The sequence below is a fragment of the Rissa tridactyla genome, chromosome 1 (assembly GCF_028500815.1).
Source record: "Rissa tridactyla isolate bRisTri1 chromosome 1, bRisTri1.patW.cur.20221130, whole genome shotgun sequence".
Lineage (NCBI taxonomy): Eukaryota > Metazoa > Chordata > Aves > Charadriiformes > Laridae > Rissa > Rissa tridactyla.
In genome coordinates, this window is record NC_071466.1 from 194,868,981 (window position 1) to 194,893,180 (window position 24,200).

The window sequence follows — 24,200 nt, forward strand, 5'->3', positions numbered from 1 at the left end:
AGGTGAAGTGGCACAGATCGCAGGACAGGAGTAACAAAGCCTTCAGTACTGCAGTCTGAAAGCTGCTTTTCTGGTTTAACAGGCTTTGCCCCTTCTTGCAGAAAGGGTGATTTTCACCCCCATAATGACTTCAATCAGACTACCTCAAAAGTGTTTTAAAGATCTAAAGTTTGTCAACTCTAAGGCTTGCAGTGATTTACCTTATTACAGGAAATAATGATAAAATCTTTTGCATAATCTTGTATTTCCAACACAGTTAATGCAGAAAAACCAGACAAAATCATCAGTCTCCAATTTATGCCTTGCTAGCATATTCATCTTAAAATAAATTATTTGCAACATAGTACTCCTAATATACATTTTCTCTTTCCTATAAAATATGCGTGTGCTGTTTTGTTGCTACACTGTGGATTTAAGTATCAGATATATAGTTACAGAGTTAATCACAGGTAAAAATTACTGTTTCTCTTCTTGGCAAAGATGTATTTTTAAGTTAGCAAGGAACAAGGATGACATGAACTACAAAACACTGTACAAAAGACATACACCATTACATCTCAAAACTGCAATCCATTTTCTTTCCTCCCTTTGGTCTCAATAACTGCTATTTAAAGTTGATGCTACAACATAATACTAATTAATTAGCAAGCTTATGTAGCACAGATTTATTTATGCTAAGATAATGAAATCAAATTTAACCAATGATATAATAATGAAAATAAATCATAACACGTTCTGAGAATTTGATAAACAGCTCAGAAAGCTGAAAAATCCTTATTAATGACTTAGTAGAACCTTTTTACGACTCAAGTTAATTGATTCTTAAATTAAAGCATTTGTGAAGGCTAATCTAGTGTTTTGGATAAAGAAATTTAGGAAATTATCCTATTTTTCAGTCACGTGAAAGAAACACTTTAGATAAAAAAAAATCACTGAGAACACAAATTAAGAAATATAGCCTTAAAAAAAAAATCCCCTCAAGGTAGTAAACAACTCATACTAGGGTCTGCATCGAGGAGGTATTTGTGCACTTGGGGAACAGAAAACGTTGAGTGCTGAAACTCAGTTTTACAAGGCCAGATAACAGCAATGGGCCAAGAGAACAAGACCTCCTCTCCCCTGTAACACAGCTCATGAGCTTCTGGGACAGTTATTTTAAGTCACATAAATACAGCTTTAGAAGTGGGGAAAATAACTGAGCAAAAAGAGTTCAGCCAGTGTCTCAGTTAAGAAAGAGTAGAAAAAATTCCAATAGCTCTCACCATATTCTGACAAACCTGCGTTTGTTAACTTTAGCAAAGTTCTCTTCTGGAATGCCATCTAGTGGTTTTCTCTCTGAAGAGACCAGCTTATACCTTTTTCAAGACTGAAAGAGACTTTGAAACCAAACAACGAAGCAAAACATTTTCTGCTCTTTCAATTTTCAAAATGTCGACATTTCTGTAACTATAGTAATAATCGTTGGAAAAAAAGCTAAAAACCGCAGTGAAAGTAGTCGTTAGAGTCAGTACATTAGCTATACTTACTAGTTTTTCTCTTCTGTCCTACTGCCTTAATACTTTGATTGTATGAATAAAGATGTCATTAATCATTAATAATAATGATGTCACAGGTAAACTTAACAAGCCTAAGGACTATGACTTACAGCTATGACAAAGTATGTAAGGTAATGTAGTGCAGTGGCACTCTTATCAACATTTAACAAACCAGATTTTTGTCATACAGCTACGTTCTTTAACCTTCCAAGAACTTCATGAAGAAAATGTACGGAAAAAATGTGAGTAAAGGGAAACTCGCAGTATCCTTAGATCTAGTTTGGATATTTTAATTTGGGCCTATAAGCTTAAATCTGTAAACAGAAGTTTTCAGAAGAGGCAGGCACTGTTTCCATTTAAATGCTTGAAAGAACCTAGCCAGATGTGTCCAGAAAGATCTACCATTTTTTTTCATATTACTAAGTAAAATTCAAGGTCTGAATCAGTACTATATAAATATACATGTTTACATACAAAGCCTTTGTAAGACCCCAGTACTACAGCTTGTGCCGCATGTGTTATGCTAAGTATGGTAACCAAGAAACCTGCTCCCGCTGCCATCTAAAGGGACAGTCCTTCCTTCTCCCCCTCACCCTTCTGATCTTGGCTCTTCCAGTGCTTCCCCCCGAGTCAGAGTTCATGTTTATGTGGGCAGCAAAGTCAGCCAGCTTAAGACAGAGATTCACACGAAATCTAAAACACTGTTATTTTTTGTAAGCCTAGTTTTCATGACCTCAGACCCCTGATCTCAGTATCTGTGTGGTCATAAAGACACCGGCAGCGGCTGGCAAAAGCACACCACCAAAGGTGGGAGAGAACGGCGGGATCATATTTTTATACGACTTTGATTTTGATTTCAAATGGCCTGTATCTGTATTTGTTAACACGCAAATACAGATTATAAAATAACTCAGAATGAGGCACAAATACCCTGTTAATAATAAATCACAAACGAAATAAACCAAGAATTGTACAACAGCTGAGAAGAATTTTCTTAAAACCATTTTTGCAAGAAAGTGGAAGCAGTCTTTAGATTGCTAAATATAAGTGGACATTATGACAAAATATATTTTTATCGAGTTGTAATCTTTAATTTAAAGACAACAGTCAGTAACAATAGATTAATAATTAACTTTTTTTTTTTTTGACTTTCAAGAGGATATACCCTTTTGAAAATTATATCGGCCATCTCCACTGGTCAGAAGGAGGTTCTTCAACTAGAGGCTCCCATGGTTTCCACTGTATCATTTTTCTTGCCAGGGAAAGCTCATTTTCAGCCTGTTAATAAACACCATACACAAATTCTTAAATTCTATACAATTGCCAAAGTACTAAATTACTTCTATTTCAGTTCATTATCTCAGTGACGTCACTACCTATCACAGTCAGGGACTATCACAAATTGCATCTATAAATACCAAAAGGAACAGCGCGTTTTGAGAGTTTGGGGTTTTGTTTTTAAAAAACATACTGAATCACCTCCAAATATTCAAACACCTAGTCATTCACAATAACAACTTCATGGCATTTTCCACTCTATTTGGATTATTTCCCAATATTATTCCATCATTTGCCCTGTGCACTGATTTAGACTCTGTAAGAAGCAGTGTCGGTATACATAGTATATATGTAAGCAGTAATTGTGTTAGGTTTTAGCATGGTCACCCCAACCACTACATGACAATTCACGTTCAGATTTTTTTTTTTTCTGTTTGCTTGTTTTGCACCAAAGGAAGATACGGAAAACTGCCAATTTTCTGAACAGAAGCTCAGCCAAAGGAACACTGAAAACCACTACTCCCTTTTGTACCTAATGTTAAATTTGCCCATTTTACCTGTACAATGACTTCTTCTATGTGACCGCTATTCAGTTTGTCCTGTAGTTTTTGCACATCAGTCTCCTGTGTATTGAAATATATATAAATACATATTTAGTTTTACTGAGAAGTAAAAAGTCTAGATAAAGCATGAAAACAGTAATTTAACCAGAACACACTCTCGTCTTCCTCAAAACTACCATCAAATTAGATGTTTTTTGTTGTTTTACATTATCAAAGAAATCTCACACACTTTTCTTACTGAAAAACAAACATCAAACTCTCAATGATAAACACAAAAAATGAGTACTATTTAATGACATACAAAGAAGCCTTAGCAGCTACAGGCTTCAGTATGTATCTTGAAAGAAAATTTTAATCTTAGCTTTTTATAAAGTGATATGCAACCTTCCAATTATCACCTTAAATAGACAATACCAGTATCGCATGGTTTAATATACCAAAAAGTGTTTTAAAATGTCAAAGGCAAGGACCGTGCTAAGACACATGCATTTTTTGTGCAAGCATATGGAAATTACCACTGTTCTACAAATCTTGAAAAACAACCCTATGTTTTCTTCTAATTTTCACAGAAAACATCAGCAAGAAATTAACAATTCTTTTTAATACACCATCAGAATATTCCAGTCAATAACAAAAATAAATCTCAAGACTTCAGTTATTTCTGAATTGATACCTGAAAGTTACATATACTCCTGAAAAACAGCCAGTCATTTTGAAAATGATTCTTCTCATCCTAAAAATCTTTTCATGTGTAACATTTGTGAAACATCACTGTACTTACCGTTTGCACCAAATTAAATCGCTGATTCACAATCTGCTCAGTGTATTTTCTATATGCTGCATCTTTGGGAATGGTCTGCAGGACACCAAGGATTTTTGTGTATAGTATTCGCAGGCGCTGAAGTGATAACAATACATGGTTAAAATACATAATTAGAATTATTTAACTTCCTGTCCTACTTAACCTACTAGCTAACTATCTATACACAAAATACAGATATGGTATTCAACCCAGAAATGTAGCATTAACAAAATAACTAAATCTGAACCACAGAAGTCTGTCTTGGGTAAGACTAGGATTTATGGGGACTTGGAAGTTAACATTGTCAGATTCCTCAAACAAAAAAAAAAGTAGTTGCAACTTCCAGTACATTTGATGCAAAAACGGAAACAAAAAGAGCTGTGTTTCTAATACTAACCATACTTTTGAAAAAAATGAGGCAAATTCATGTCTAAACCATCAGTTTCTGAAAAATTACCCGGGAAAGATATAAAGAAGCACATAAGCTACCAAAGCATAACTACTTTTTATTTTTTCTGGGCACATCTCCTCATGCTGGTGCAAAGTTTTGAGTGACAGATTTAAATTAAACCTGAAACTTTTATTGCACGATTTAAATGCAGTGATAAAAGACACATTGGGGTGAAGAAATTGCAGCTTTTGGGCCATGTGTTGGCTGGGTAACTGTATCTAACTGCAGAGGAATGGATGTCCTATAGGAACAATAAGAAATAGAAGCAGAATACTGCAGTCAAAGAAACATAAAGAAGAAAAAACAGGAAATGAAAAGGGGACTGGCACAGAGTCTATACTTCAACTAAAGCATTGCTGATTTCTTTCCTCTTGGCTTTAAGTCACTGAAAAAAAAATTTATTAAGTTCACCCAGGAGGTGTCTGACAAGGCTGTAGACGGAGCTAGAATAATTTGTACAAAACAATAATGATTTTTTCAATGGTTCTTTTTGACACTGTTTCCAAGCAGAAGCACTTTTGAAATTGAATTGTTGCATAGTGGGAAATTTCAAAGCACGGAGAAATTGAAGAATTACTGAAGTCCTTTCACAGGTAATGGCTGATGTGGCAAAGCATGATGTTTGAGCAACCTGGTCTAGTGGGAGGCGTCCCTGCCCATGGCAGGAAGGTTACAACTAGATGATTTTTAAGGTCCCTTTCAACATAAGCCATTCTATGATTGCATGATACTTTCATTACTGAGCCTGAGGAAGTAAAGAGAAAGTACCCAATTGCTACAAGAACCACCTAATGTGGTTCCTGAGAGCCACTGAAGTATCCCATTCTCAGCAGTGCTTCCCATCACAGGGCCTTGATGTGGCTTTGCACCACATGGTTAGCCTCTATCATGTAAGGCTAGCCTATCCCCTTAGCATAGGTCTAAGTAATTTCAGTACTTTTTGGAAACACAACACAACAAAGTAGAAAAAAGCTTTATGCTTGTAAAGCAGAAATTACATTTATGAAGAACTGAATTTAAAGAGTTCTTTGCTTTTGCATTGGAGATGAGAGACATCAAAAACCAGTTCATAGAAGTATTTACACAAAGGAGGTTTTTGAAATCAGCACATGCAACAAAAAGTACATGTGCAAAATAAATCCTAATGATATTAATTAATCTTTGAAGAATTAGGTTTTTTTCCTGTGTCACTTTGGAACGTTTTTATACTTTCATTAAGTCGGCATCTCTTTAAGATACCCAGTACACCTGCGTACGCAAATACATAACAAAGAGCTTTGACCTCACTGACAACATCCATTAAATACAGAACAAGACACGCGACATACCTCATGAGGGTTTTCAGCTACGGCCAATCCTACAAGTCCAGTGGTCTGCACAGAGAGCACAGAGATTTATTATACTTAAGCATCTATTCTCACGCTATCTGATTATTTTGTTTCGGCTCAACACACACCTAAGAGGGACCATTCTGTGACATGAGCCTCTGCCTCCCACCACGCACAGGCAATCACACTAATCAGCAGTGTTTTGACCCGGGCACACGCAGGGGAAGAAGACGAAGAGAGGGAGAAGCTCGCATGACAACGCAGCTGCCGGGAATCCTTCCCGCTGAGGTGAACCCCGGCCTACCCGCCTCCCCACCCGACGGGGCGAGCGCGCCCCGTCTCCGCTAACGGTCGCTGCAGCCCCGCCGCCCCCCATAGGCCGGGGAGGGGAGCCGAGACCCCGCTCGGACACCCCCTACCCTCTCCCCACAGACCCGCCAAGACTGAGCAGGGCAAGGACAGGAAGGAACCCTCACCTTCCTGAGCGCCCCCGCCATGGCTGCGCCGGACGCCCCGCCCACCCCCGCCGTGCGCCTGCGCGGCGCCGGGTAGAGGACATGGCGAAGGACGCCGCACTGCGCGTGCGCGGAGGCCGCACGGCGATGGCAGAGCGGGGCGGGTCGTGGCGCCAGGCGCATGCGCCCCTGCGGGCAGTGGAGCCCGGCGCATGCGCAGTGCGCTGTGGGGCGCTGTGCGCGCGCCGGGAGCGGGCCGGGGTGTGGTGGCCGCCGCGGTGGAGTGGGGTGGGATGGGCCGGACCGGGCCTGCGGTGGCCGCGCCTCACGGTGCGGGCCTTGCTGCGCTCACCCATTTTAAATATAAACCTGTGTTCTGTTACTGTCTGCATGAAGCGGCTAAAGGCAGCTTATGCGCACTTTGTAGAACTTGGCCCTTTCTGAATGAGGAATGCTCCGTTGGAAGAGCCATGAGGAGAAACGCGTGACGCAAAAGCCATAGGTGCTGTACGTTGCATTTAGATTTTCAGCACATATCTAGCAAAGATGTGGTGCGCATTTGTTTGGTATGTTCTGTATGGCTGACAGCAGTACTTTAAATCAACTGGTTTTTGCCAAGCGATCGCTAACTAACTGGCAGCAATGAGTGCTCAGAACTATTACAGGTTCATACTTTTTGTGTTGTTTTTTTTTCCAAAATGTTTTGCAGAGTCCAAGCTTAGTCCAAGCTTCAGAGTTGCTTTCAAAGGTCCCTTACACGACCCAAAACAACTCTGCCAAGCCTTAAAGCTTCAGGAGTACATTTGGCAGCTGCCAGAAGCAGTTTTGTGTGATGCGTACTTGGAAATGAAGCTGTTTATGTCCGCCCAAGGTGAGATTTTGGTGTAGTAGGTGGGACTTGAGATGTGTCTGCTTCTGTCACTCTTTCCTGAAACACTTAGGTATTTAGGGTGTGCAGAAGTACATGAATTCTAGTTTTCTGCAACATGCGTGTAAAAAATAAAGACCTCCTAATTCATAACTGATACAGTGTTCAACAGTAAGTATTTTTATGCCTGGGAATAGGGTCTAATTTAGAAATAATGCAGAACAATTCAAATATTACATATATATATATGTGCTCTTAGCAAAATTATTGTATTAAAGGGTTGTATGCGCATGTGTTTATCAGTCAAGTCTTCCTAAGGGTAACCTTCTGCCTTAGGGAATGGTCATAAATATTCTGAAATTTGTTTAATAAGCAGAAGCATGCATATACCTTCTATGAATTTTAGTTGCGAAATTGGTTTGACCAAGAATTTGTGTTGAAAGTGGCTAATTAACTGCAGAATCAAAAATGAGGATCACTGTAATATAATATGGCAAATAGGTAGTTTCTGAGTTAATGTGATCAGTTATTAAAGCAAAAAAAGCTGTAAAATACTGATGGAAAGTGGAAAACTCAAATAAGAGTCTTGAGATAGAATAGGAGAAAAGACCAATAAAAAGACAGTTTAAATTATTAGTGGAGATAAACATGATGTTCATTTGAAGATCCAGTTGGCCTTGTATTAAGTCTTATCTTTATGGCCTAGCTGCTAATTTAAAGGGTGAGTTTTGCATAGTGAGTAAGATTTGGTAATAGCTGCGTTGGAACTTTATATTGTGTTTACTCTGGACAAATTTTTCTTTATAATTCCTTTGGCCTGTTCACGAGCTCCTCTTTGCCATAACTGGTAACCAAACCCAGCAAACTGAGTTTCAGAATATCATAGAGTTCTCACTGAATGCTAGTCTTTTAATAAAATATGTGCTACCTCCATTCCGTAACTAAAGCAAAGCAATTAGTACAGTTTATATCAGAATTCAGGGTTTGTGCTTCTCCACTCCCAAGAGTTCTTTGAAAAAAGAGTCCTGGCGTTTCTTTCCAAGGCATTCAGAATCTGTCTTTCATATCAAAATTAGGTTCTTTAAAAATTTCAGCCTTTTTTATTGGATTTTCTCTGTGGTTTTCCCTTCTCTGTGGTGATCCTGATTACACTAACTGACCATGTTGTTCAGTGCCTGACGAACTTTAAGCAAATTAGCTCAGTTAGCATCGTTCAAACACTAGTTCTAACCATCTGTTCAGTCAACCCAAGCACGTAGGTGTCCTTGCCACATCCTAATACAAAGAGTAAAAAACAGTAAGATATGTTGATGAGACAGTTCATTGAATCAATCCAGAAGTGATACAGTAGGAATTTCTCCAAATTGCCAAACTCTGTTTCAATACGTAATTTGCTTGAATATATAACAACTCCAAGACTTAAGAAGTGTCATCAGAGTACATTTGCTAATATACCTGGTTTTGAAAACAAAGTTCCCATAACCCCCAAACTAACCACGTAGTATTTCACAGTTTATTTTCTGGAGGACTGGGGACTCTGTTAGGGGTATTATCCTCTGTGTTAATATACAGCGCGTAGGCACCCTAAGGTGGCCTTGCTATAGCTGTGACTTCTGTCCCCTTTTTTGTCTCACCAGTGAATTTATCTCACTGTGAGGTCTTGTAAATTGCCATATGATTTGATATCTGGACAAGAGTCTTATTTACTCTGCCTTTACCTGCATGGAGCGTAATTGACTGATGGATTTATAAGTAGTAACTAAGTGAGACGAGAATCAGACGCTATTTAGATAGTAATGCAAAATAGTATTGAAGAGACCTGAAAAGCAAAACATTGCCATGCTTGTAATATGGATAGTTCTGATAACATTCTTGTTATGTAAAGGAAATTAAAAAAATCAAGGTAAGCAATTTAAAATCATGTGTTCTTTATATATATTATAAGTATGTATTTTAGATATTTTTATTGTATAAGAATATATTTCTGTTCTTACCAGCTCTTGGCTAACAGTGGAGCACTGTTTGTCTGCTTCTGTTGTACTGGCTTTTTTTTGGAGGCTCACCACACTTAGTAGGTCACACTGGCAAAAGAAGTTCCAATGAATATTATTTATCATCATTAAATGGTTTTCTTGATCTTGTGTCCAAAGATGAGATGCACGTAGTGCCTTAGTTAAGCTTGCAGTTTTATGGTTCTATAAATGCAAGTGAATCATGGGGCATGGAAGAGTTCACAGTGTACAATTTCATTTCATCAGAACAATTAAAGATAAGTTGGAAGTTTGTTGTTTCAATTTGTTATGTTCCCTTTTTCTCTGTTCGTTTTGCTAAAGATAGTAACTAATTGGTTAAAACCAAAAGAAGACAGAGGTGTCGCATCAGTGACATGTATGTCTAGCTAGAGAAAAAAATTCCAGCTTCTTCCTCATCCCAGGTTTGTGGTTCAGCTTACTGGATATTGATATTCTTGATGTTACTGCTGGGTTGTTCAGGTTTTGCATCACTGCTGTTTGTGGTGCTGTGCCACCTTCTTCTTTGGCCAATTTCAAGTTACTAAATCTAGTAAAATAAGTACTATAATTGGCTGTCATTGAACCTGTAAAGTTTTGCATCATATTGGCCTGAGAGAGAGAGAGATTAGTGTTTTGTGATGTAGTATGGCAGGATCTACAACTGGTTGAAGGCTAAGCTTTCTCAGATTTGTTTTAGTTTATGTAAATATGTTACCAGATTTTGTTAATGTAGCCCTTGAGATTAAGTTGGCAAATAATTTATTTTCTTAATGAGAGTTGTTGAACCAATGAGGGCACAGATGGTCTTATTATATCGTCCAGACCTCGTGTTACATTTGACGAGATTTTAGAGAAGTCATGTGTAATACTTTCCTGTGGGTCAAGTCTGCTTATGTTACAGTTGTACAAGGTCAGTCCTTATTTTATCTAGCAACTGCGTATTTAATTTTAGAAATATCACAGGACACATCAGCTTGCAGGGCACCATTCCTGGCTGTTCAAAATGCAGGCCCCAGAGTAACAGTGGCAAGATAATGGGTTGAAAAGGTGAGAATATGTGTTATGCTCGCCAATTAGACTAACAGTGAAATAGTTTAAAACTGTAACATTTAATAGACTGAGTCCAAATTTAGATTGCTATTAATTATTTTATTGCTATGAATAACCTCTTCGCATGCCTAAGGGCCTTCTATTTATAGAGAGTAAAGCTAGGATTGTCTAGTTTATTTTAAGGATAAGAAATTAGAATAACATTAACACTCACATAACGTTAACTTTATACCTATGTGTTTAAGAGTGGTGAATGCTCGATACGCTTCTTTCCAAGGAGAGATGCAACTTCCATGATTAGCAAGTAGTTCAGATTTTTTTCAATGAAAACCCAGTAACATAATTTAAGAGAGCAAAACTTTTTTTTTTCTTTTATGGAAAACAGCAAGAAATAATCTCTTTATTTTTTCAGGCATAAATGGAAAAAATATCAGAAAAAATTCAGACTATTCCAAATGTTGCTGAAGGAAAATGTTCTTTGTAATACAAACACTAAAACTTGTCTAGAGAAAGCATTTGCAATTGTTTCTAGTGATCTAGTGCCTAGGTCTGTAATTGCAAACCTTCCATTCTTGAACAGAAGATTTTGCAGCTGAGCTTTTTAGCTTTTTCATTGCTACATCACGTAATGTAGCAGGGCCGTCTCTGCTGCTGCTCGGTGTACCAGCCATGCTGTTATATTCCACAGTGATCCTAGTGGAACATCTGTGCTTCAGTCGTACCTTGTCACCTCAGCACAGTGTATTACCAGCAGTGATATAGCAAATCAGGCTCTCAAAGCACGTATAGACCCCTGGCAATGTGTCCAGCATTTGTGGTGTGGTGAGCTGTTTGCCTTATACTTACTCTGCCATGTCACAGTCACTTGCTGCCTTACTAACTTTCTCATTTTATAATATATTATTAATTTTTGTGGTTTAAGATAATTTGAAAACAGTACACACAACAATTCTGAAATACTCCTTATCTAAGACCTTTCTGGTTAAGTCTGTGTTCAAGCAGAGCTCTGTGTTGCCTGTGGCAACACAGTTTGGGGGAATACAGCAAAGCAGGAGATAGCTGACCAAACGGGTATGGATGTTGTATTACCAGAAAAGGGAAAACAAGTTTCTATGATGACCTGTAAACTGATTTCTTTTGGAGATAAAGGGGAGGTAGAAAGGCAATACATTTTTTTCCAAAAATGAAAGGATTTTCTTGCTAAATGACTATCCTGCAAGATGCTCTGTGCTCTTAACTCTTCTTGGAATCAGTGATGTCGGACTAAATCCTATGTGAACATCTTCATAAAGATACTGTAATATATAAAAAAAGCCTTTTTTTAGAGACTTTACAATGTGAGGGTCTAATCTAAGGCTAATATGTCCCCAGGAGTCTTTTTGGTTCAGGTTCTGGGGTAAATATAATATGATGGGCTGTAGTATAATAATTTTCAGTCTCAGTTCTCCTAAGGACAGCAACTTCAATAGGGCTTGCAGGGCATGAACGTCCATCTGTGTGGATCTGATAGAATGATCGTGACTCATTAAAGAGATGCTTCAAAAATTTCAGCAATGGCATCAAGTCTTCAAATGGAGGGTTTTCAAAACAAAAGGTGTGAAGAAAGGAAGGTGTTTGCCTTTAAGATGTTGTGGAGGAAACAAGAGATTATGAATGTTACACGTTTTTCCTTAAATTATCTTAGTAAATTAACTGTTTAGTCTCATTAGGAGCACCTCCCAGCTGCCGGTGTAATTTATTCTTTTAAAACTGCTAGTCTAAGAGAGATTTTGTCTTTGCTGTCTAAAAGGTGTGTCACTCTTAAGAAGAGTGTATATTTGAGGGTTAAATAATGGAAGCTTTAAGGTGCCATCAGAATTAGAATTAGTGAAGATAAACGCACATAAGAACCTTGACTCAGAATTCTCCTGCCTGTCAACAAAGTGCATTGCCAACAGGAGATGAGGACGAAAGGCTTGGTTTCATGGCCTTATTGATGATGAGAATCTTACACTCTGGTTAATAAGAAACCTGTGGCAGCATTTGGAAAAAAAAGGTGGTCAGCTGCTTTGTTTTGTGTAGCTTTTTGAAGTTGCTGTGTTTTGTATTGCGCCTTGGAAGTTTGGCATGGGATGGGATACCTTCCTTTGCGCATAAAGCAAACTATATTTAAAAAAACCCCTCAACTTCTTACTAATTTCTTACTGCTGCAACAAACTTGGTAGGCTTTCCTAAGCTTGTTTTGATCATACGAGTTTCAGAATGTTGTCACCATTGTTTTTTAGAATTACGGAGAAGTTCGTATTGTCTGTCCTGTCTAACATGAGATCAGTCAGTCAGCGTTCGTGGTAATTTCAGAAATCATTTTTGCATGAGGAGTTCTACCTGAACTTCAGTATGCCAGGACATAACTTTGAGAACTTCTAAGCATTGATATGATGTGCAGCAGATTTAACATGAGGTAGCATGTGAAAAATTTTGGTACGTGTGTCTGCATTGTGCTGACCAGTTCATCAGTCTAAATTAATGTGTGGAATGTTCTTTTGGACTGTTATGCTGAAGCCTTGATTGGGGACACAAAACGAAGGAACAAAGAACCCTTCAGAAAAGTGTTGTCTTTTATGAACAACATAAAGGTTTATTCTTCTAAGCTCCAAAAGAAAATATATTCATGAATATATTCATGAATATTTCTTTATTATTATTTGTGGAAGGTTTTTTGCAGTCAGAAGTGACAGTCAAGACCAAAGTTCTATATTTTTTCCTTCAAAGAAGACGGGACTGAAGTGGAAATTTTTTCCGCTTTCCTTCAGATTGTCCATCCTTGCAGTTAAAAACCTGGTCCGTGGTTCCGGTACATATTGAAAGAGGTGGGAAACTGCATTATGTGGGAATCTGAATCCAGGAGACCTTTAGCTTCTGAGTCATTCTCACTCTAAGCCATTACTAATTTAATTTTGGTTTGCAAGCTTTATCATAGTATACTAAGTAGTCAACTGTTTGTGAATGGGATTATAATGGTAATTTACAGGAACAATGCAGAAATTAGTCTTCCCTTGAAGATCATTTTTAGAAGATGGCATCCAAATAATTTCTACAATGTTCTTTCTCTATTTGCAAAATGACTAGGACACCCCACAATGATCGTTCTGTGAGAAACATACCACAGATGCTTAGTATAATTGTTTAATATTTGTGCAGCACTTTGATGATGATAAGTGTTCTGTGTGGTAGATACAGTACGTTACTGCGTGAACTGTGAGAGCAGTAGTTTAAAACTTTTTTAAAAAAATAATTCAGTATCTGGTGTCTCCAGTCTGGTTAAAGGACAAACGCATTAAGCCACTAAGGTTGAATCAGAGAAACTTTGTCAAAACACAAAGCCCACTTGTAGAACCCTGGGTACGTACAGCTAGGCATATATTAACTTAAGTTTTTGTTGCTTGTATATCTTTTACGATATATAAATGCTACATTTTACACTTCAAGAACCTACAGGAAGATGAAAAGAGCAACATTCCTGACCTTACAGTTATAGTTATAATTACTAGCAAGGCGTTCAGTTGATGTGATATCACTAGAAAAAAGCATAGGGATCATAAGCCACAGTTAAAGTTGGTGATATGATCAGACTGAATTTAAGCTGGTGACTATAGTTAAAAGGTTTGACATACTCTGTTACTAATCCACTGAGCCTTCCAACTACTCTCACACCTTGAAAATAATAGCTGCATGGCTTGTGTACTGAACTCTGTGAATGTCCATTAAACTTCATGGCTGCAGAAGTAGTGTAGAGACTCCAAAGTCCTTAGTCTGCTTTGCTAGATCGTGCCTTGGCAGTGTAAAAATAAAGCAAGATTTGCAAGTATTTGCGGTTTGTGGTTGTTTGGGGTTGTTTTAACTATATTAACGATCATTAAAAGTGATAATTAGTTACACAAACCATTTTAATGTTTTCTTGTACAGCTACCTCTCCGTGAAGTCCAAAAATCTTGTACATTATGATATTAACATAAAGTAGGTTTTGAATTTGGTATTGTTAGTCTCAAATCCCTTATTTTTCGTTTGAGAAAACATCCCCATCCGCTTCAGGAGAGGAGAGGTGAATACAGGTTGCAGCTGAAAACTTTTCATGGAATCATAGAATCATTGAATGCTTTGAGTTGGAAGGGACCTTTAAAGGTCATCTAGTCCAGCCTCTCCTGGAATAAGCAGGGACATCTTCAACTAGATCAGGTGGCTCAGAGCCCTGTCCAACCTGAGCTTGAATGTTTCCAGGGATGAACATCTACCACCTCTCTGGGCAACCTGTGCCAGTGTTTCACCACACTTACATAAAAGAGTTCTTCCTTATATCTAGCCTGAATCTACCCTCTTTCAGTTTAAAACCATTACCCCTTGTCCTATCACAACAGGCCCTGCTAAAAAGTCTGTCGCCATCTTTCTTAAAGCCCCCCTTTAACTATTGAAAGATAGTAAAGTTGTTCTCAATTCAGAACTGGATGACGTGTCACCACCTAAACTGTAGTGACATCCTGTGGGCTTTCACATAATGAAATCCTGTGTCCAGGTGGCACTGATCAGTGAATCCATCTTGTATCTGCTGCCAGTGCCACCCTGGGTGGAGGAAGGGGGAAAAAATGCTCTTTCGCCATGCAAAAGAGTCAAGTTAGTTCGGAGCTTCTCTGAAATAATTTGATGTTTGTGTAAATCCTGAATAAGTACAATGTGTGATCACCCTTAGAACTGACATGTGTTTCATTCTGAACTGCAGACCCTCTCTGAGAATAATTCTGAAAAAAATTGAGTGTTTTTCTTTTTTGTGTCTGTAATTTTTAAATGTATATGTGTTTATGTTCATGAATTCCTCGTGTATGCCTGTGTTTGATAGGAATCATTCATGTGGTGATAACGGTTCATTATTGATGCTTGTATGGAAATCATATATTCACTGACTTGATGATCACAGCTTTCGATTATGGTTCACAAATTGTCCAGTATTTGTCTGTAGATGACAAATGTAGTGTGTGAACAATAAAAAGAGCTTATCCTACATGGCATGTCTAGTAATAAATGTTTCCAGGGTTGTTTTCTTCACCATTTTTGAACGGAAATTCCATCATTTTTAACTAGGAATAAACTCACCAAAACATTATTAAATTAAAAGAAATTTATGGAAACACCTGATTTTATTATAAAAAATACCTTAAGCAAGATATGATCCTTACAGTATGTTTCTGTATGTATTTTGAAATCATCATTATAGCTCACCATACAAAACGATGGATGAAAGAGAAGATTTGGTTGAAGATCTGCTCACTGAGTATGCCATACAGCTTAGCATTCAAGAATCAAATGGGGCCAAACCACCAGTGTCTTCCAGCTATAATGACAGGTACTGTCAATTCAGTGTGTGTTAGAGATTATGCCATATTTTAACAGTGTTTTGAGACATTGATATTTAGTGCCTTGTATCATACTTAAAACAGTTCTTAGTTTGACTCTTAACCTTCTTTCTCAGTAAAGCACTGTCTGAAGCAATGATTGAAAAGAGTAAACAAAATACAAATGTTGATTTTGTTCTTCCTAAAAACATTTATGAATCTGAAGGCTTTATTTCTATAGTGTGGGGCAAATACAGATTTTTAGTTCAGGTCAGAATTCTTTACCAAATTAGGAGTTTTATCAGGTCAGCCTGCAGCACAAGTTGCGCTTAGCTCGAGAACTTCGAGTATTCTGAATGTCCACAGAACAGGTGTAATTTAGGAGGTCAATCAAGATTGTAGCTGGCGTATTCAAAGGAAAGTTGTCTGAGATGAGAACCTAAAGGAAAACATTGAATAAATAATATAATGCACCTACTTCCTGTTTATATTTTCTATTTTCTGCTCTTTTTTTGATAGTTTTGTACCGCCTAGTGAGGAAAATAGGAAAATTGTAACATCCATAAAGCAAGGTAAAACCCTAAAATAAAATAGTCCCTTTGGAAAAATGAGCTTTCCATATGTTATTTTTCCAACTGCATCTCCTTTATCTGTTGGATTTTTTAAGGTCATGTATTTGGGCTCCAAGAACTTGTGAAACAGAAATATGCTTTGGATGAAGCTGATGAAAGAGGGTGGTTTCCACTGCATGAGGCTGCAGCTCAGCCAATTCAGCAAATACTTGAAATCATTTTAGATGGTGAGTAAGGCAAAAATATCCCACAAGATAAGGGGAGTACCAAAGAAACATAGAGCAATAAGCAACCATCCACAACCACAGGCTAGAACTGTTTACTAAAAAAAGTATGATCAAATCTTCCTTGGAGCATTTTGCTTATGTTGTGTAAGTATTCAGGCAAAATTTCTTTTTGGGAAAGTGGCATCAATTTACACCAGCGTAGAACTTGGGCAATTTTTAATGTTTTGTTCAGAAACCTACAGACAGAGCAAAACTTACTGTGCACTATTCAGTGTGTTTGGCAGTACCAGTTAGGTTAAGTTAAACGTAATTATAAGTAATTTTCATGAAGACTTAGTGTTTAAGGATTTCTGGTACACGTGTATGTCTTAATAGCCTCGCACTTTAATTTTGTTTTATCTTTTCTTACTTTCTTACCTCTAGCATCTTATAAAACAATGTGGGAATATAAAACATGCGATGGAGAAACGCCATTAACTTTGGCAGCAAAAGCTGGCTTTGTGGAAAATGTACGAACGTTATTGGAAAAGGGTGTTTGGCCCAATACCACAAATGACAAAGGAGAAACTCCACTTCTCATTGGTAATTGCCTCCTCTCCATGGTTTTAAACAAAGTGAATGGCAGCATTTCCCCTCTGCTAAGTACTTGCCCAACTACTCCTGTTGGCTTGTGTGGTTTAGGTGCTGGTCATCTTTTTAGATGAAACTAAATGCCCGGCACTTGATGAAATGTACCCAGTGTTCAGTTCAGCACTCATGATGCTTTAGGTGATCACTGAGCTGCTCTTAAACATGCTCCTGATGCTTTAGGTGATTGCTGAGCTGCTCCTGAGAAAATGGGATCTATTTTTTTGTTCAAGGCACTTTCTTGGTATCTTCAGGTGCTGTAAGACCTTTAGCAACCTGGTTCTGTTTGACCGTCTTAAGGTAAAAGTATGATGCAAGAATAAGGTGTTGCTTTAACTTGAATGTAACTTTTCTGGAGGTCTGGAGGTATTGGAGATTTTTAATTTTATCAGATGATTTCTTTGGGAGTAGACAGGTATTTTCAGTTTCAAAATCTCCTGTCTTATTTCCTTCCCCTCTTGCACTGAAAATGAACTTCAACTGCATTTCGAACTAATACCCCAATCTAAAGAAAGGTGATTCCTTTGGAAGATTTTATGCTATTGGAAGACTTAAATGAACTTTACTATACATGAGTAATTTAGCTGTATGAACTTTTATCTTCTGTTGAATGTCAAAACATCTCCGTTCTGAAGAGAATCTATGAAATTAATGCAATATAAGAACATACAATATTTGATACAATTATCAGTATTAAGATATTCAGTTCTCTGAATTTTTGTTAACTTTCATAAGATGCGATTACTGTATTAACGTTTTAAGGCCTTGAGGTATTTCCAGAGGATTCCTCTGCTTTGTGTTGTTTCAGCTCTTTTGAATAATTGTAAGACTGTGAAACTTTTAAGCTATTTTCAGCCTTTGCTTTTAGTGAATCCTGCAAAGAGTAACTAGAGCTTATGAAAAGGGTCTTTCCCCCTTATAATGACAATTTTTTTTCCTAAATATCTCTTTATACAAACTCCTGAAAATGTGGTTTGTCAGCTATGTATTGTTTATGTGATGCTTTCTATGTTTTTGTGTCACTTGACGCTGAAAATGTGGGTGTAGATATTGTTGTGCATCATACACTTCAAGCTTAGTCTAGGGAAATCGAGGATCAGGTGCTTAACGCTTAATAGATGATACTCGTGATTTAGTTACTCCTTTTAATTTGAGCTCTGGATTAAAGGGCTGTTCAGTACAAAGGCAAATTCTGAATAAGGATCTGGCTAGTGGGATGGTTTCTGCTTCCGTGTACATTTGGTAATACTCTACTTCAAAGCAATTGTGGATCATTATGAAGACTGTTGCCTCTTAAAAACCTTCTTACTTGTATAATGGGACATTCACAAAAGTTAAATTTTCTCACCCTGTCATGCTCATCTCCCTCAGCTGCCCCACCAGTCAGTGGAGAGATCAGCTATTCCAAAGGGTAGTTCAGAAGTAAAATTAGACTTTTACTCAGGATCACTATTTTCTATGTAAATAATTTGCAGATGTAGTTACCCATGAATATTTCAAATCCTGAACCTCAAAAGGGCAGAACGTGCCCTTTAAGTGTGACAGATGTCAACTGTACTTCGTCTGACAACAGCCACTGAGTACACGCTAGGATTAGAGTTACCAGGTGACAAAGTCACAAGTGGAATTTTCTGGGGACATTGTTATGTTTGCACCAACTTCAGAAGTAAGAACCGTATTGAATATTATGTTATTGTTATTGTTGCTTTTCCTTGTGTTGCACCTGCTTCTGCTTTCTCAGAATCAAAGTGGTGCTGCTTTTGCCCTTTGTGCTCCAAACTGACATATTTTCCAGCTTGTGTTGGTTTACCTTGATTTCCCGAGCAGCTGACATTACCATTTATTTACCAGTAAAATGGATGCCCACATTTCTAGGACTGGAAATCTTTTTAATTTCCTCATATCAGTGCACAAGGAAAAGCTTTTCTAAACTTACTAGATGTCTTTAACTTTCAAGGCAACATACCTGAAAATGTAATTGTATTATTTTCTTCCTTTTTTAAAATATCTTCAAGCTATAAGAAGGGGCTCCTTTGAAATGGCATCCACGCTGATTAAACACAACTGTAGTATCCACCAGCCTTGTGTAAAACGTTGGTCAGCAATGCATGAAGCTGCAAAACAGGGACGCAAAGACATTGTTGCTCTTCTTCTGAAGAATGGTGGAAATGTGAACCTTAAGGATGGATATGGAGTAACGCCATTAGGTGTTGCTGCCGAGTATGGTCACTGCGATGTGCTGGAGCATCTTATTCATAAAGGTATGTAGTCAGGTAAAAGAGAAATACACCTCTGCACTGGCATACATCTTGCCTGGTTGTTGAGGTAGTTTAGGGTGATCATGGAAAAGGAAAGAAAGAGTAGTGATGAATGAGAAGATTTGGTTTCTTGGAAGGAAAGAAAGCATCTATGAATGTTCCTGCTAAACCTAAGGGATGCTTACAGGTTTCCATAATGCATGTGAGAGGAGTGGCAGAGTTGACACTAATCCATTTCAGTCAAGGAGGGACCTTCTTGCCCTGCTTTATTTCTCTTTACTCCCTTCCCCACCCTCCCTTGTACAGAATTATATTGGTATTAATTAATGAAAAGAAGAATTTTTGAAATACGCAAGAATTTTGAAAATCCTCAGGTATAACACTAATAGTCAAAGCAGACCCCACTCAGGTGAGCATTTGAACTTGTATCTGTACAACTCTTGTTTTGCCTTTGAGTTTTAAATTTGCCACAGGAAATATTTCTTGATTTAGTAAAGTTTTAGTTTAAATACATCTGAAAATGAAGAGGAAAGTCCTCTGGGTTTGTTTTTATGATGATCTGCAAATCATTTTGGATGTAATTATATGCTCTGCATCCTCCTTCAAGGTGGAGATGTCCAGGCCTTAGCAGATGATGGTGCATCGATACTGTTTGAAGCAGCCGGAGGAGGTAATCCAGACTGCATAGCCCTTCTTTTGGAATACGGAGGAAGTGGCAATGTGCCTAATAGGGCAGGACTGCTTCCCATACACAAAGCGGCTTATGAGGGGCATTACCTGTGAGTATAAGCTTGGACTTTACATTTTCTTTAAGACAGAATGTGGCACAAGGTCACATTGAAGAAGACTGTGGTAAACTTGCAAATGTATAGATCATTTATATTTCAGAAGTGCCTGTTACATTAGTTTGAATTAACTTTTAAGTGTTTTTTAGCATAAACAAAGCAAAATGCAAAACATACTCCTTAGAACTAAGTGAAAACCACTGAAACAACTTTGAGCACTATTTGACAGTGCTCAAAACTGGTGCTTCTGTGTTTGGATCTTCTTGTGTAAAGTGTCTAGCTGGTAATTTAGCATATAGCTGGATGAGGGTCATTTTCTTCATGCATGCAAGTGATGCCTAACTAGTTTTATTCACTGTTTTTTAGGTCCCTGAAATATCTCATTCCGGTCACATCCCAAACTGCAATCCAGAAAAGCGGGTTAAGCCCTGTTCACTCAGCAGCAGATGGCCAGAACTCACAGTGTCTCGAGCTCCTCATTGAAAATGGGTTTGATGTCAATACTCTCTTGGCTGAACACATTTCGAATAGTTACGATGACGAAAGGAAAACCGCACTTTATTTTGCTGTTTCTAACAATGACATTCTTTGCACGGAAATATTGCTCAAAGCAGGGGCAAATCCAAACAAGGATCCTTTAAACTGTCTTCTTGTGGCAGTGAGGGCTGGCAACCACGAAATTGTAAGGTTGCTCCTATCTTACGGAGCAAACGTCAATTGCTACTTTATGTTGGTTAATGATACGCATTTCCCCAGTGCCATTCAGTATGCTTTGAATGATGAGGTGATGCTGAGGCTGTTGCTCAATCACGGGTATAATGTGCAGATGTGTTTTGACTGTGTGCATCAAGATATCTTTGGAAATTCTTTTGTGTGGTCAACTCCAGAGGATGAGATTCTCCCCGGGTGGACTTCTTCTGTAATAAAGGATAATCCAGTAAATACATACCTTCCTTCCTTCTTTTCACTTTGCTCTTTCCATTAGCCAGCTTTAAACGTTCCAGATTATTGTGCAGAATTAAGATTAATATACTGGCAAAATTCTTTTTTAAAGCACTCTAAAAATAAACCAGCCATTTTTAATTTTCTACTCTGCGATAGAGAAAATTATGTACATAGACTTAGTTTTAGATTGGAGTTAATACATTAGAGATTTAGGAAGGAAGTTTTAAGAAATAATGGGGCAGGATTCTGGAATCTCTGTTCCTGTCCTAACCAATGGAGTAGATGTGTTTCCAAAGAGAGATCGCTGTTGAACAGAACAGTGCTGCAAATTACAGCAATGTTATAATAATTACTAGCCTTCAGGCGTGTCCACATGAATTAAGGAATCACAAAGGTTAAGCATGGAAGAAAATGGCTTTTAAAGTTACCTACCTAGGCGTCAGTTTATGACTGTTAGAGGTCAATGCTAATACGTTGTTTAAATTATCTTGTGTAATTGCTTTAAAATTTTGGCATTCTCCACAGATTTTAAAATTATGACTTGATGTGTTTTCCCTTTCAGTTCTGTGACTTTATTGCTGTTCCTTGGTTGAAACATTTAGCAGGAAAAGTGGTTCGTGTTTTTATAGATTACATGGATTATGTTCCTCTATGCACAAAAATTAAGTTGGTCTTAGAAACACAGAAAGAATGGACAGAGATACGTCAGATATTGGGTAAATATCTAACTTCCAGTTAATGATGTTATGATTTGTTATAGGAGACTTTAATTGCTTATGTGAGGTCACATTCACCCAAAGTGTTCTAGCAGTCCAAGAGTGTACTAGCTAAGAACCAGGTTGTGCCTGTCATCCGGTCCTCACATTGAGACAGATCTTTTACCTATTGCCACTGGTCATAAAGTACTTAATCAGACTGGAATATGGCAAACATGCACCTGGTGAGAATTAAGGAATGTCACTGTTGCGTGAGAAGCCCTTTTAGTTAAGCAAGACCACTGAGGTACTTCTCAAAATCCTCATTAACTCATGTGACACTAGTCATTGCACAGCTATGGGGCACAGAATTTTTTATTGAGGAATATGGCTCACATTTCCATCCTGTTTCCAGTCTACTGATCATTCAAGGATTATCATAAGAGCATGTTTTAGATCCCATTATGTTTAAGGTGGTAGGTGGTGACAGTGAGTGTACCATCACAATCTGTGTACCGTCATGTCCTAACTCCAATTTACGTGATATACATCTAGACTTGCAATTACTAATACTGTAGTTGAATACTATTTCTTATGTATGCTTTACTTCTGAAGTTCTACACATTAGCCTGGGCTTTCCACCATTGGTGGCACCGGCAATAGGTTACACCCACCTTAGCTTAAAACAAAATAATCTGTTAGGGAATGTATTAAATGTTCTCTTTGCATGAATTAATTTTATTTGACTTTTTTTTTTAATTTTAAATAGAACGTGATTTAACATCAGCTGTTAAAGATCAAAATAATTATGTTTAAAACTGGTACCCTGTATTTAATTTTGCTTTAGTATTTTACACTGGAGTGCAGAGAAAGTCCTTTTTGTTACGTGTCACGGGAACGTCAAAATAATTTGATAGTCTTAACTACTAATATTTCAAGTACCTTGAAAGGTTTTGTTATGTTTAGGAAGGCTAAATTAAACTGAGCTTTTGACTGATGTAAATTCTGATAATAAGTATGTGTTTAGAAGCCTCAGCAGGCCCAAGCATCCTGAGGTCTGGTTGTGGTGCCTTATTGATAGAGCAGAAATGGAAGGTGCCACAGCTGGGCTCAATGTGCAATTTTTAAGGCGTGCACCTAGGGAAAGGAGAGATTGTCACTTACCATTGATTATGCTAAATAAGATCCTCGTTTAGGTGTTCAGCTGGATGCTTTGGAGACAGAGTACAGTGTGTGTATTTCCAAAAGTAAGACCAAAAAGGCAGATATCTGGTGGAAGAAGCTTGATTAATATCAGCAGCATGTATCATCACAATTTTGAAGTGAAAAGAGTGGTATTTTATTGAGAAGTGGCAAAATAATAATGATGCAAGGTAATAGATTTTGGTATTAATTTTATTGGAGTAAGTTTGGGGACTGTGAACTGGCTTACAGTCATGAATAATGGCATTGATTTTTTTCCACCATTTCTCTCTCACTATTGTTTTTAGATAATCCTCGCCCATTGAAACATCTGTGTCGTCTGAAAATACGTAAAGTCTTGGGGCTAAGGAGACTCCAGAAACTGTCATCCATGAAGAAATTTCCACTTCCACCAGTTCTCAAGAACTATATCCTATATAGAGAATATGATCTGTATGGACAAGGGATACAGTTAGAATAGTTTGTAAAAATAACTGCATACAGTTTGTAGTTTGACTCATTTCCTCACTATTTTTTACTAGCTGAAGACCTGCTTGGTATTTTATATACATTGACAACATTTTGATACTTGTTTTTAATAGCTCTTCTATGGGAACAGATTTGTCTTCAAAACTAGTACATTAAAGCTCATGTTTAACACATTGTACTATCTAAATATAGGCTAAAATCAGAATAAGGACACTGTAATAATTATGTAGAACAGTACCCTTTAAATGGGAATTCAGAATAATAATAAAGAATGAAAGAAGAATTTTCCCGATGGATTTCCCAATGAAGATGATAAATACAATTGCTGCTCTCAGTTTGTAGTGTTTATCTGTAAAAGAAAATAAATGCCTAATTTAGCTTGGCAAAGAAAATTAAACCACTAAATGCACATAATTGGCATGAAATGTAGCACATTTTGTACTTTGAAAATCACGTTCCTATTATAAAATTCTCCAAACACTTCAAAGATTCTTTTTGGCTATTTTTCCGAAGTGTTTGCTCCCAGGCACGTCTGCGGTGTATGCAGTACTGCATGTTTTAATGCTTGACAAAAGTTAGAGGGACTTTAAATAGGCTGTTTTAAAGAAAGAGTAGATTTTGACAGACAGACAAACGAGGAAATGGAGCAGCATATCCCCTTGGCTGAGGAATCTTGCAAGGTCGTAACTGCAATTGTTTCCTACACAGATTTGAC

General features: G+C 37.6%; 2 protein-coding genes across 4 annotated transcripts; one reads left to right on the forward strand and one right to left on the reverse strand.

Annotated features, from left to right (window-relative positions):
* Positions 1-2,604: 2,604 nt before the first annotated feature.
* NDUFA5 (NADH:ubiquinone oxidoreductase subunit A5) lies at positions 2,605-6,513 on the reverse strand. Its single transcript, XM_054221924.1, has 5 exons — positions 6,434-6,513; positions 5,958-6,002; positions 4,158-4,274; positions 3,371-3,436; positions 2,605-2,813 (listed from the first exon to the last, which is right to left on the reverse strand). Exons 1-5 carry the CDS (start codon positions 6,452-6,454, stop codon positions 2,712-2,714), a joined length of 351 nt encoding a protein of 116 aa, XP_054077899.1. The 5' UTR covers positions 6,455-6,513; the 3' UTR covers positions 2,605-2,711.
* A 254-nt stretch (positions 6,514-6,767) lies between these two features.
* On the forward strand, positions 6,768-23,882 carry ASB15 (ankyrin repeat and SOCS box containing 15). Of its 3 annotated transcripts, XR_008464485.1 has the most exons (12): positions 6,768-6,919; positions 7,122-7,283; positions 15,588-15,716; positions 16,225-16,277; positions 16,373-16,504; positions 16,928-17,086; positions 19,147-19,392; positions 19,997-20,168; positions 20,541-21,111; positions 21,682-21,835; positions 23,011-23,187; positions 23,305-23,442. XR_008464485.1 is itself a non-coding variant. In XM_054188562.1 (10 exons), exons 2-10 carry the CDS (start codon positions 15,604-15,606, stop codon positions 23,475-23,477), a joined length of 1,773 nt encoding a protein of 590 aa, XP_054044537.1. In that variant the 5' UTR covers positions 7,123-7,283; positions 15,588-15,603; the 3' UTR covers positions 23,478-23,882. The 3 variants fall into 3 exon arrangements, 2 of the variants coding, with proteins under 2 accessions (XP_054044537.1, XP_054044538.1); XM_054188562.1 differs by lacking the exons at positions 6,768-6,919; positions 23,011-23,187 and having other exon boundaries at positions 7,123-7,283; positions 23,305-23,882; XM_054188563.1 differs by lacking the exons at positions 6,768-6,919; positions 7,122-7,283; positions 23,011-23,187 and adding an exon at positions 10,220-10,339 and having other exon boundaries at positions 23,305-23,882.
* Positions 23,883-24,200: the final 318 nt, after the last annotated feature.

What these genes read in the sequence shown, in the direction of transcription:
- ASB15 (XM_054188562.1), top strand. Translation starts at nt 15,604, where the DNA reads ATGGATGAAAGAGAAGATTTGGTTGAAGATCTGCTCACTGAGTATGCC. An exon ending in TGTAACATCCATAAAGCAAG is followed by an intron (nt 16,278 to 16,372) that starts GTAAAACCCTAA and finishes GGATTTTTTAAG; the next exon opens with GTCATGTATTTGGGCTCCAA. An exon ending in ACTTGAAATCATTTTAGATG is followed by an intron (nt 16,505 to 16,927) that starts GTGAGTAAGGCA and finishes TCTTACCTCTAG; the next exon opens with CATCTTATAAAACAATGTGG.
- NDUFA5 (XM_054221924.1), bottom strand. Translation starts at nt 6,454, where the DNA reads ATGGCGGGGGCGCTCAGGAAG. An exon ending in TGGCGGGGGCGCTCAGGAAG is followed by an intron (nt 6,003 to 6,433) that starts GTGAGGGTTCCT and finishes CTCTCTGTGCAG; the next exon opens with ACCACTGGACTTGTAGGATT. An exon ending in TAGCTGAAAACCCTCATGAG is followed by an intron (nt 4,275 to 5,957) that starts GTATGTCGCGTG and finishes TTATCACTTCAG; the next exon opens with CGCCTGCGAATACTATACAC.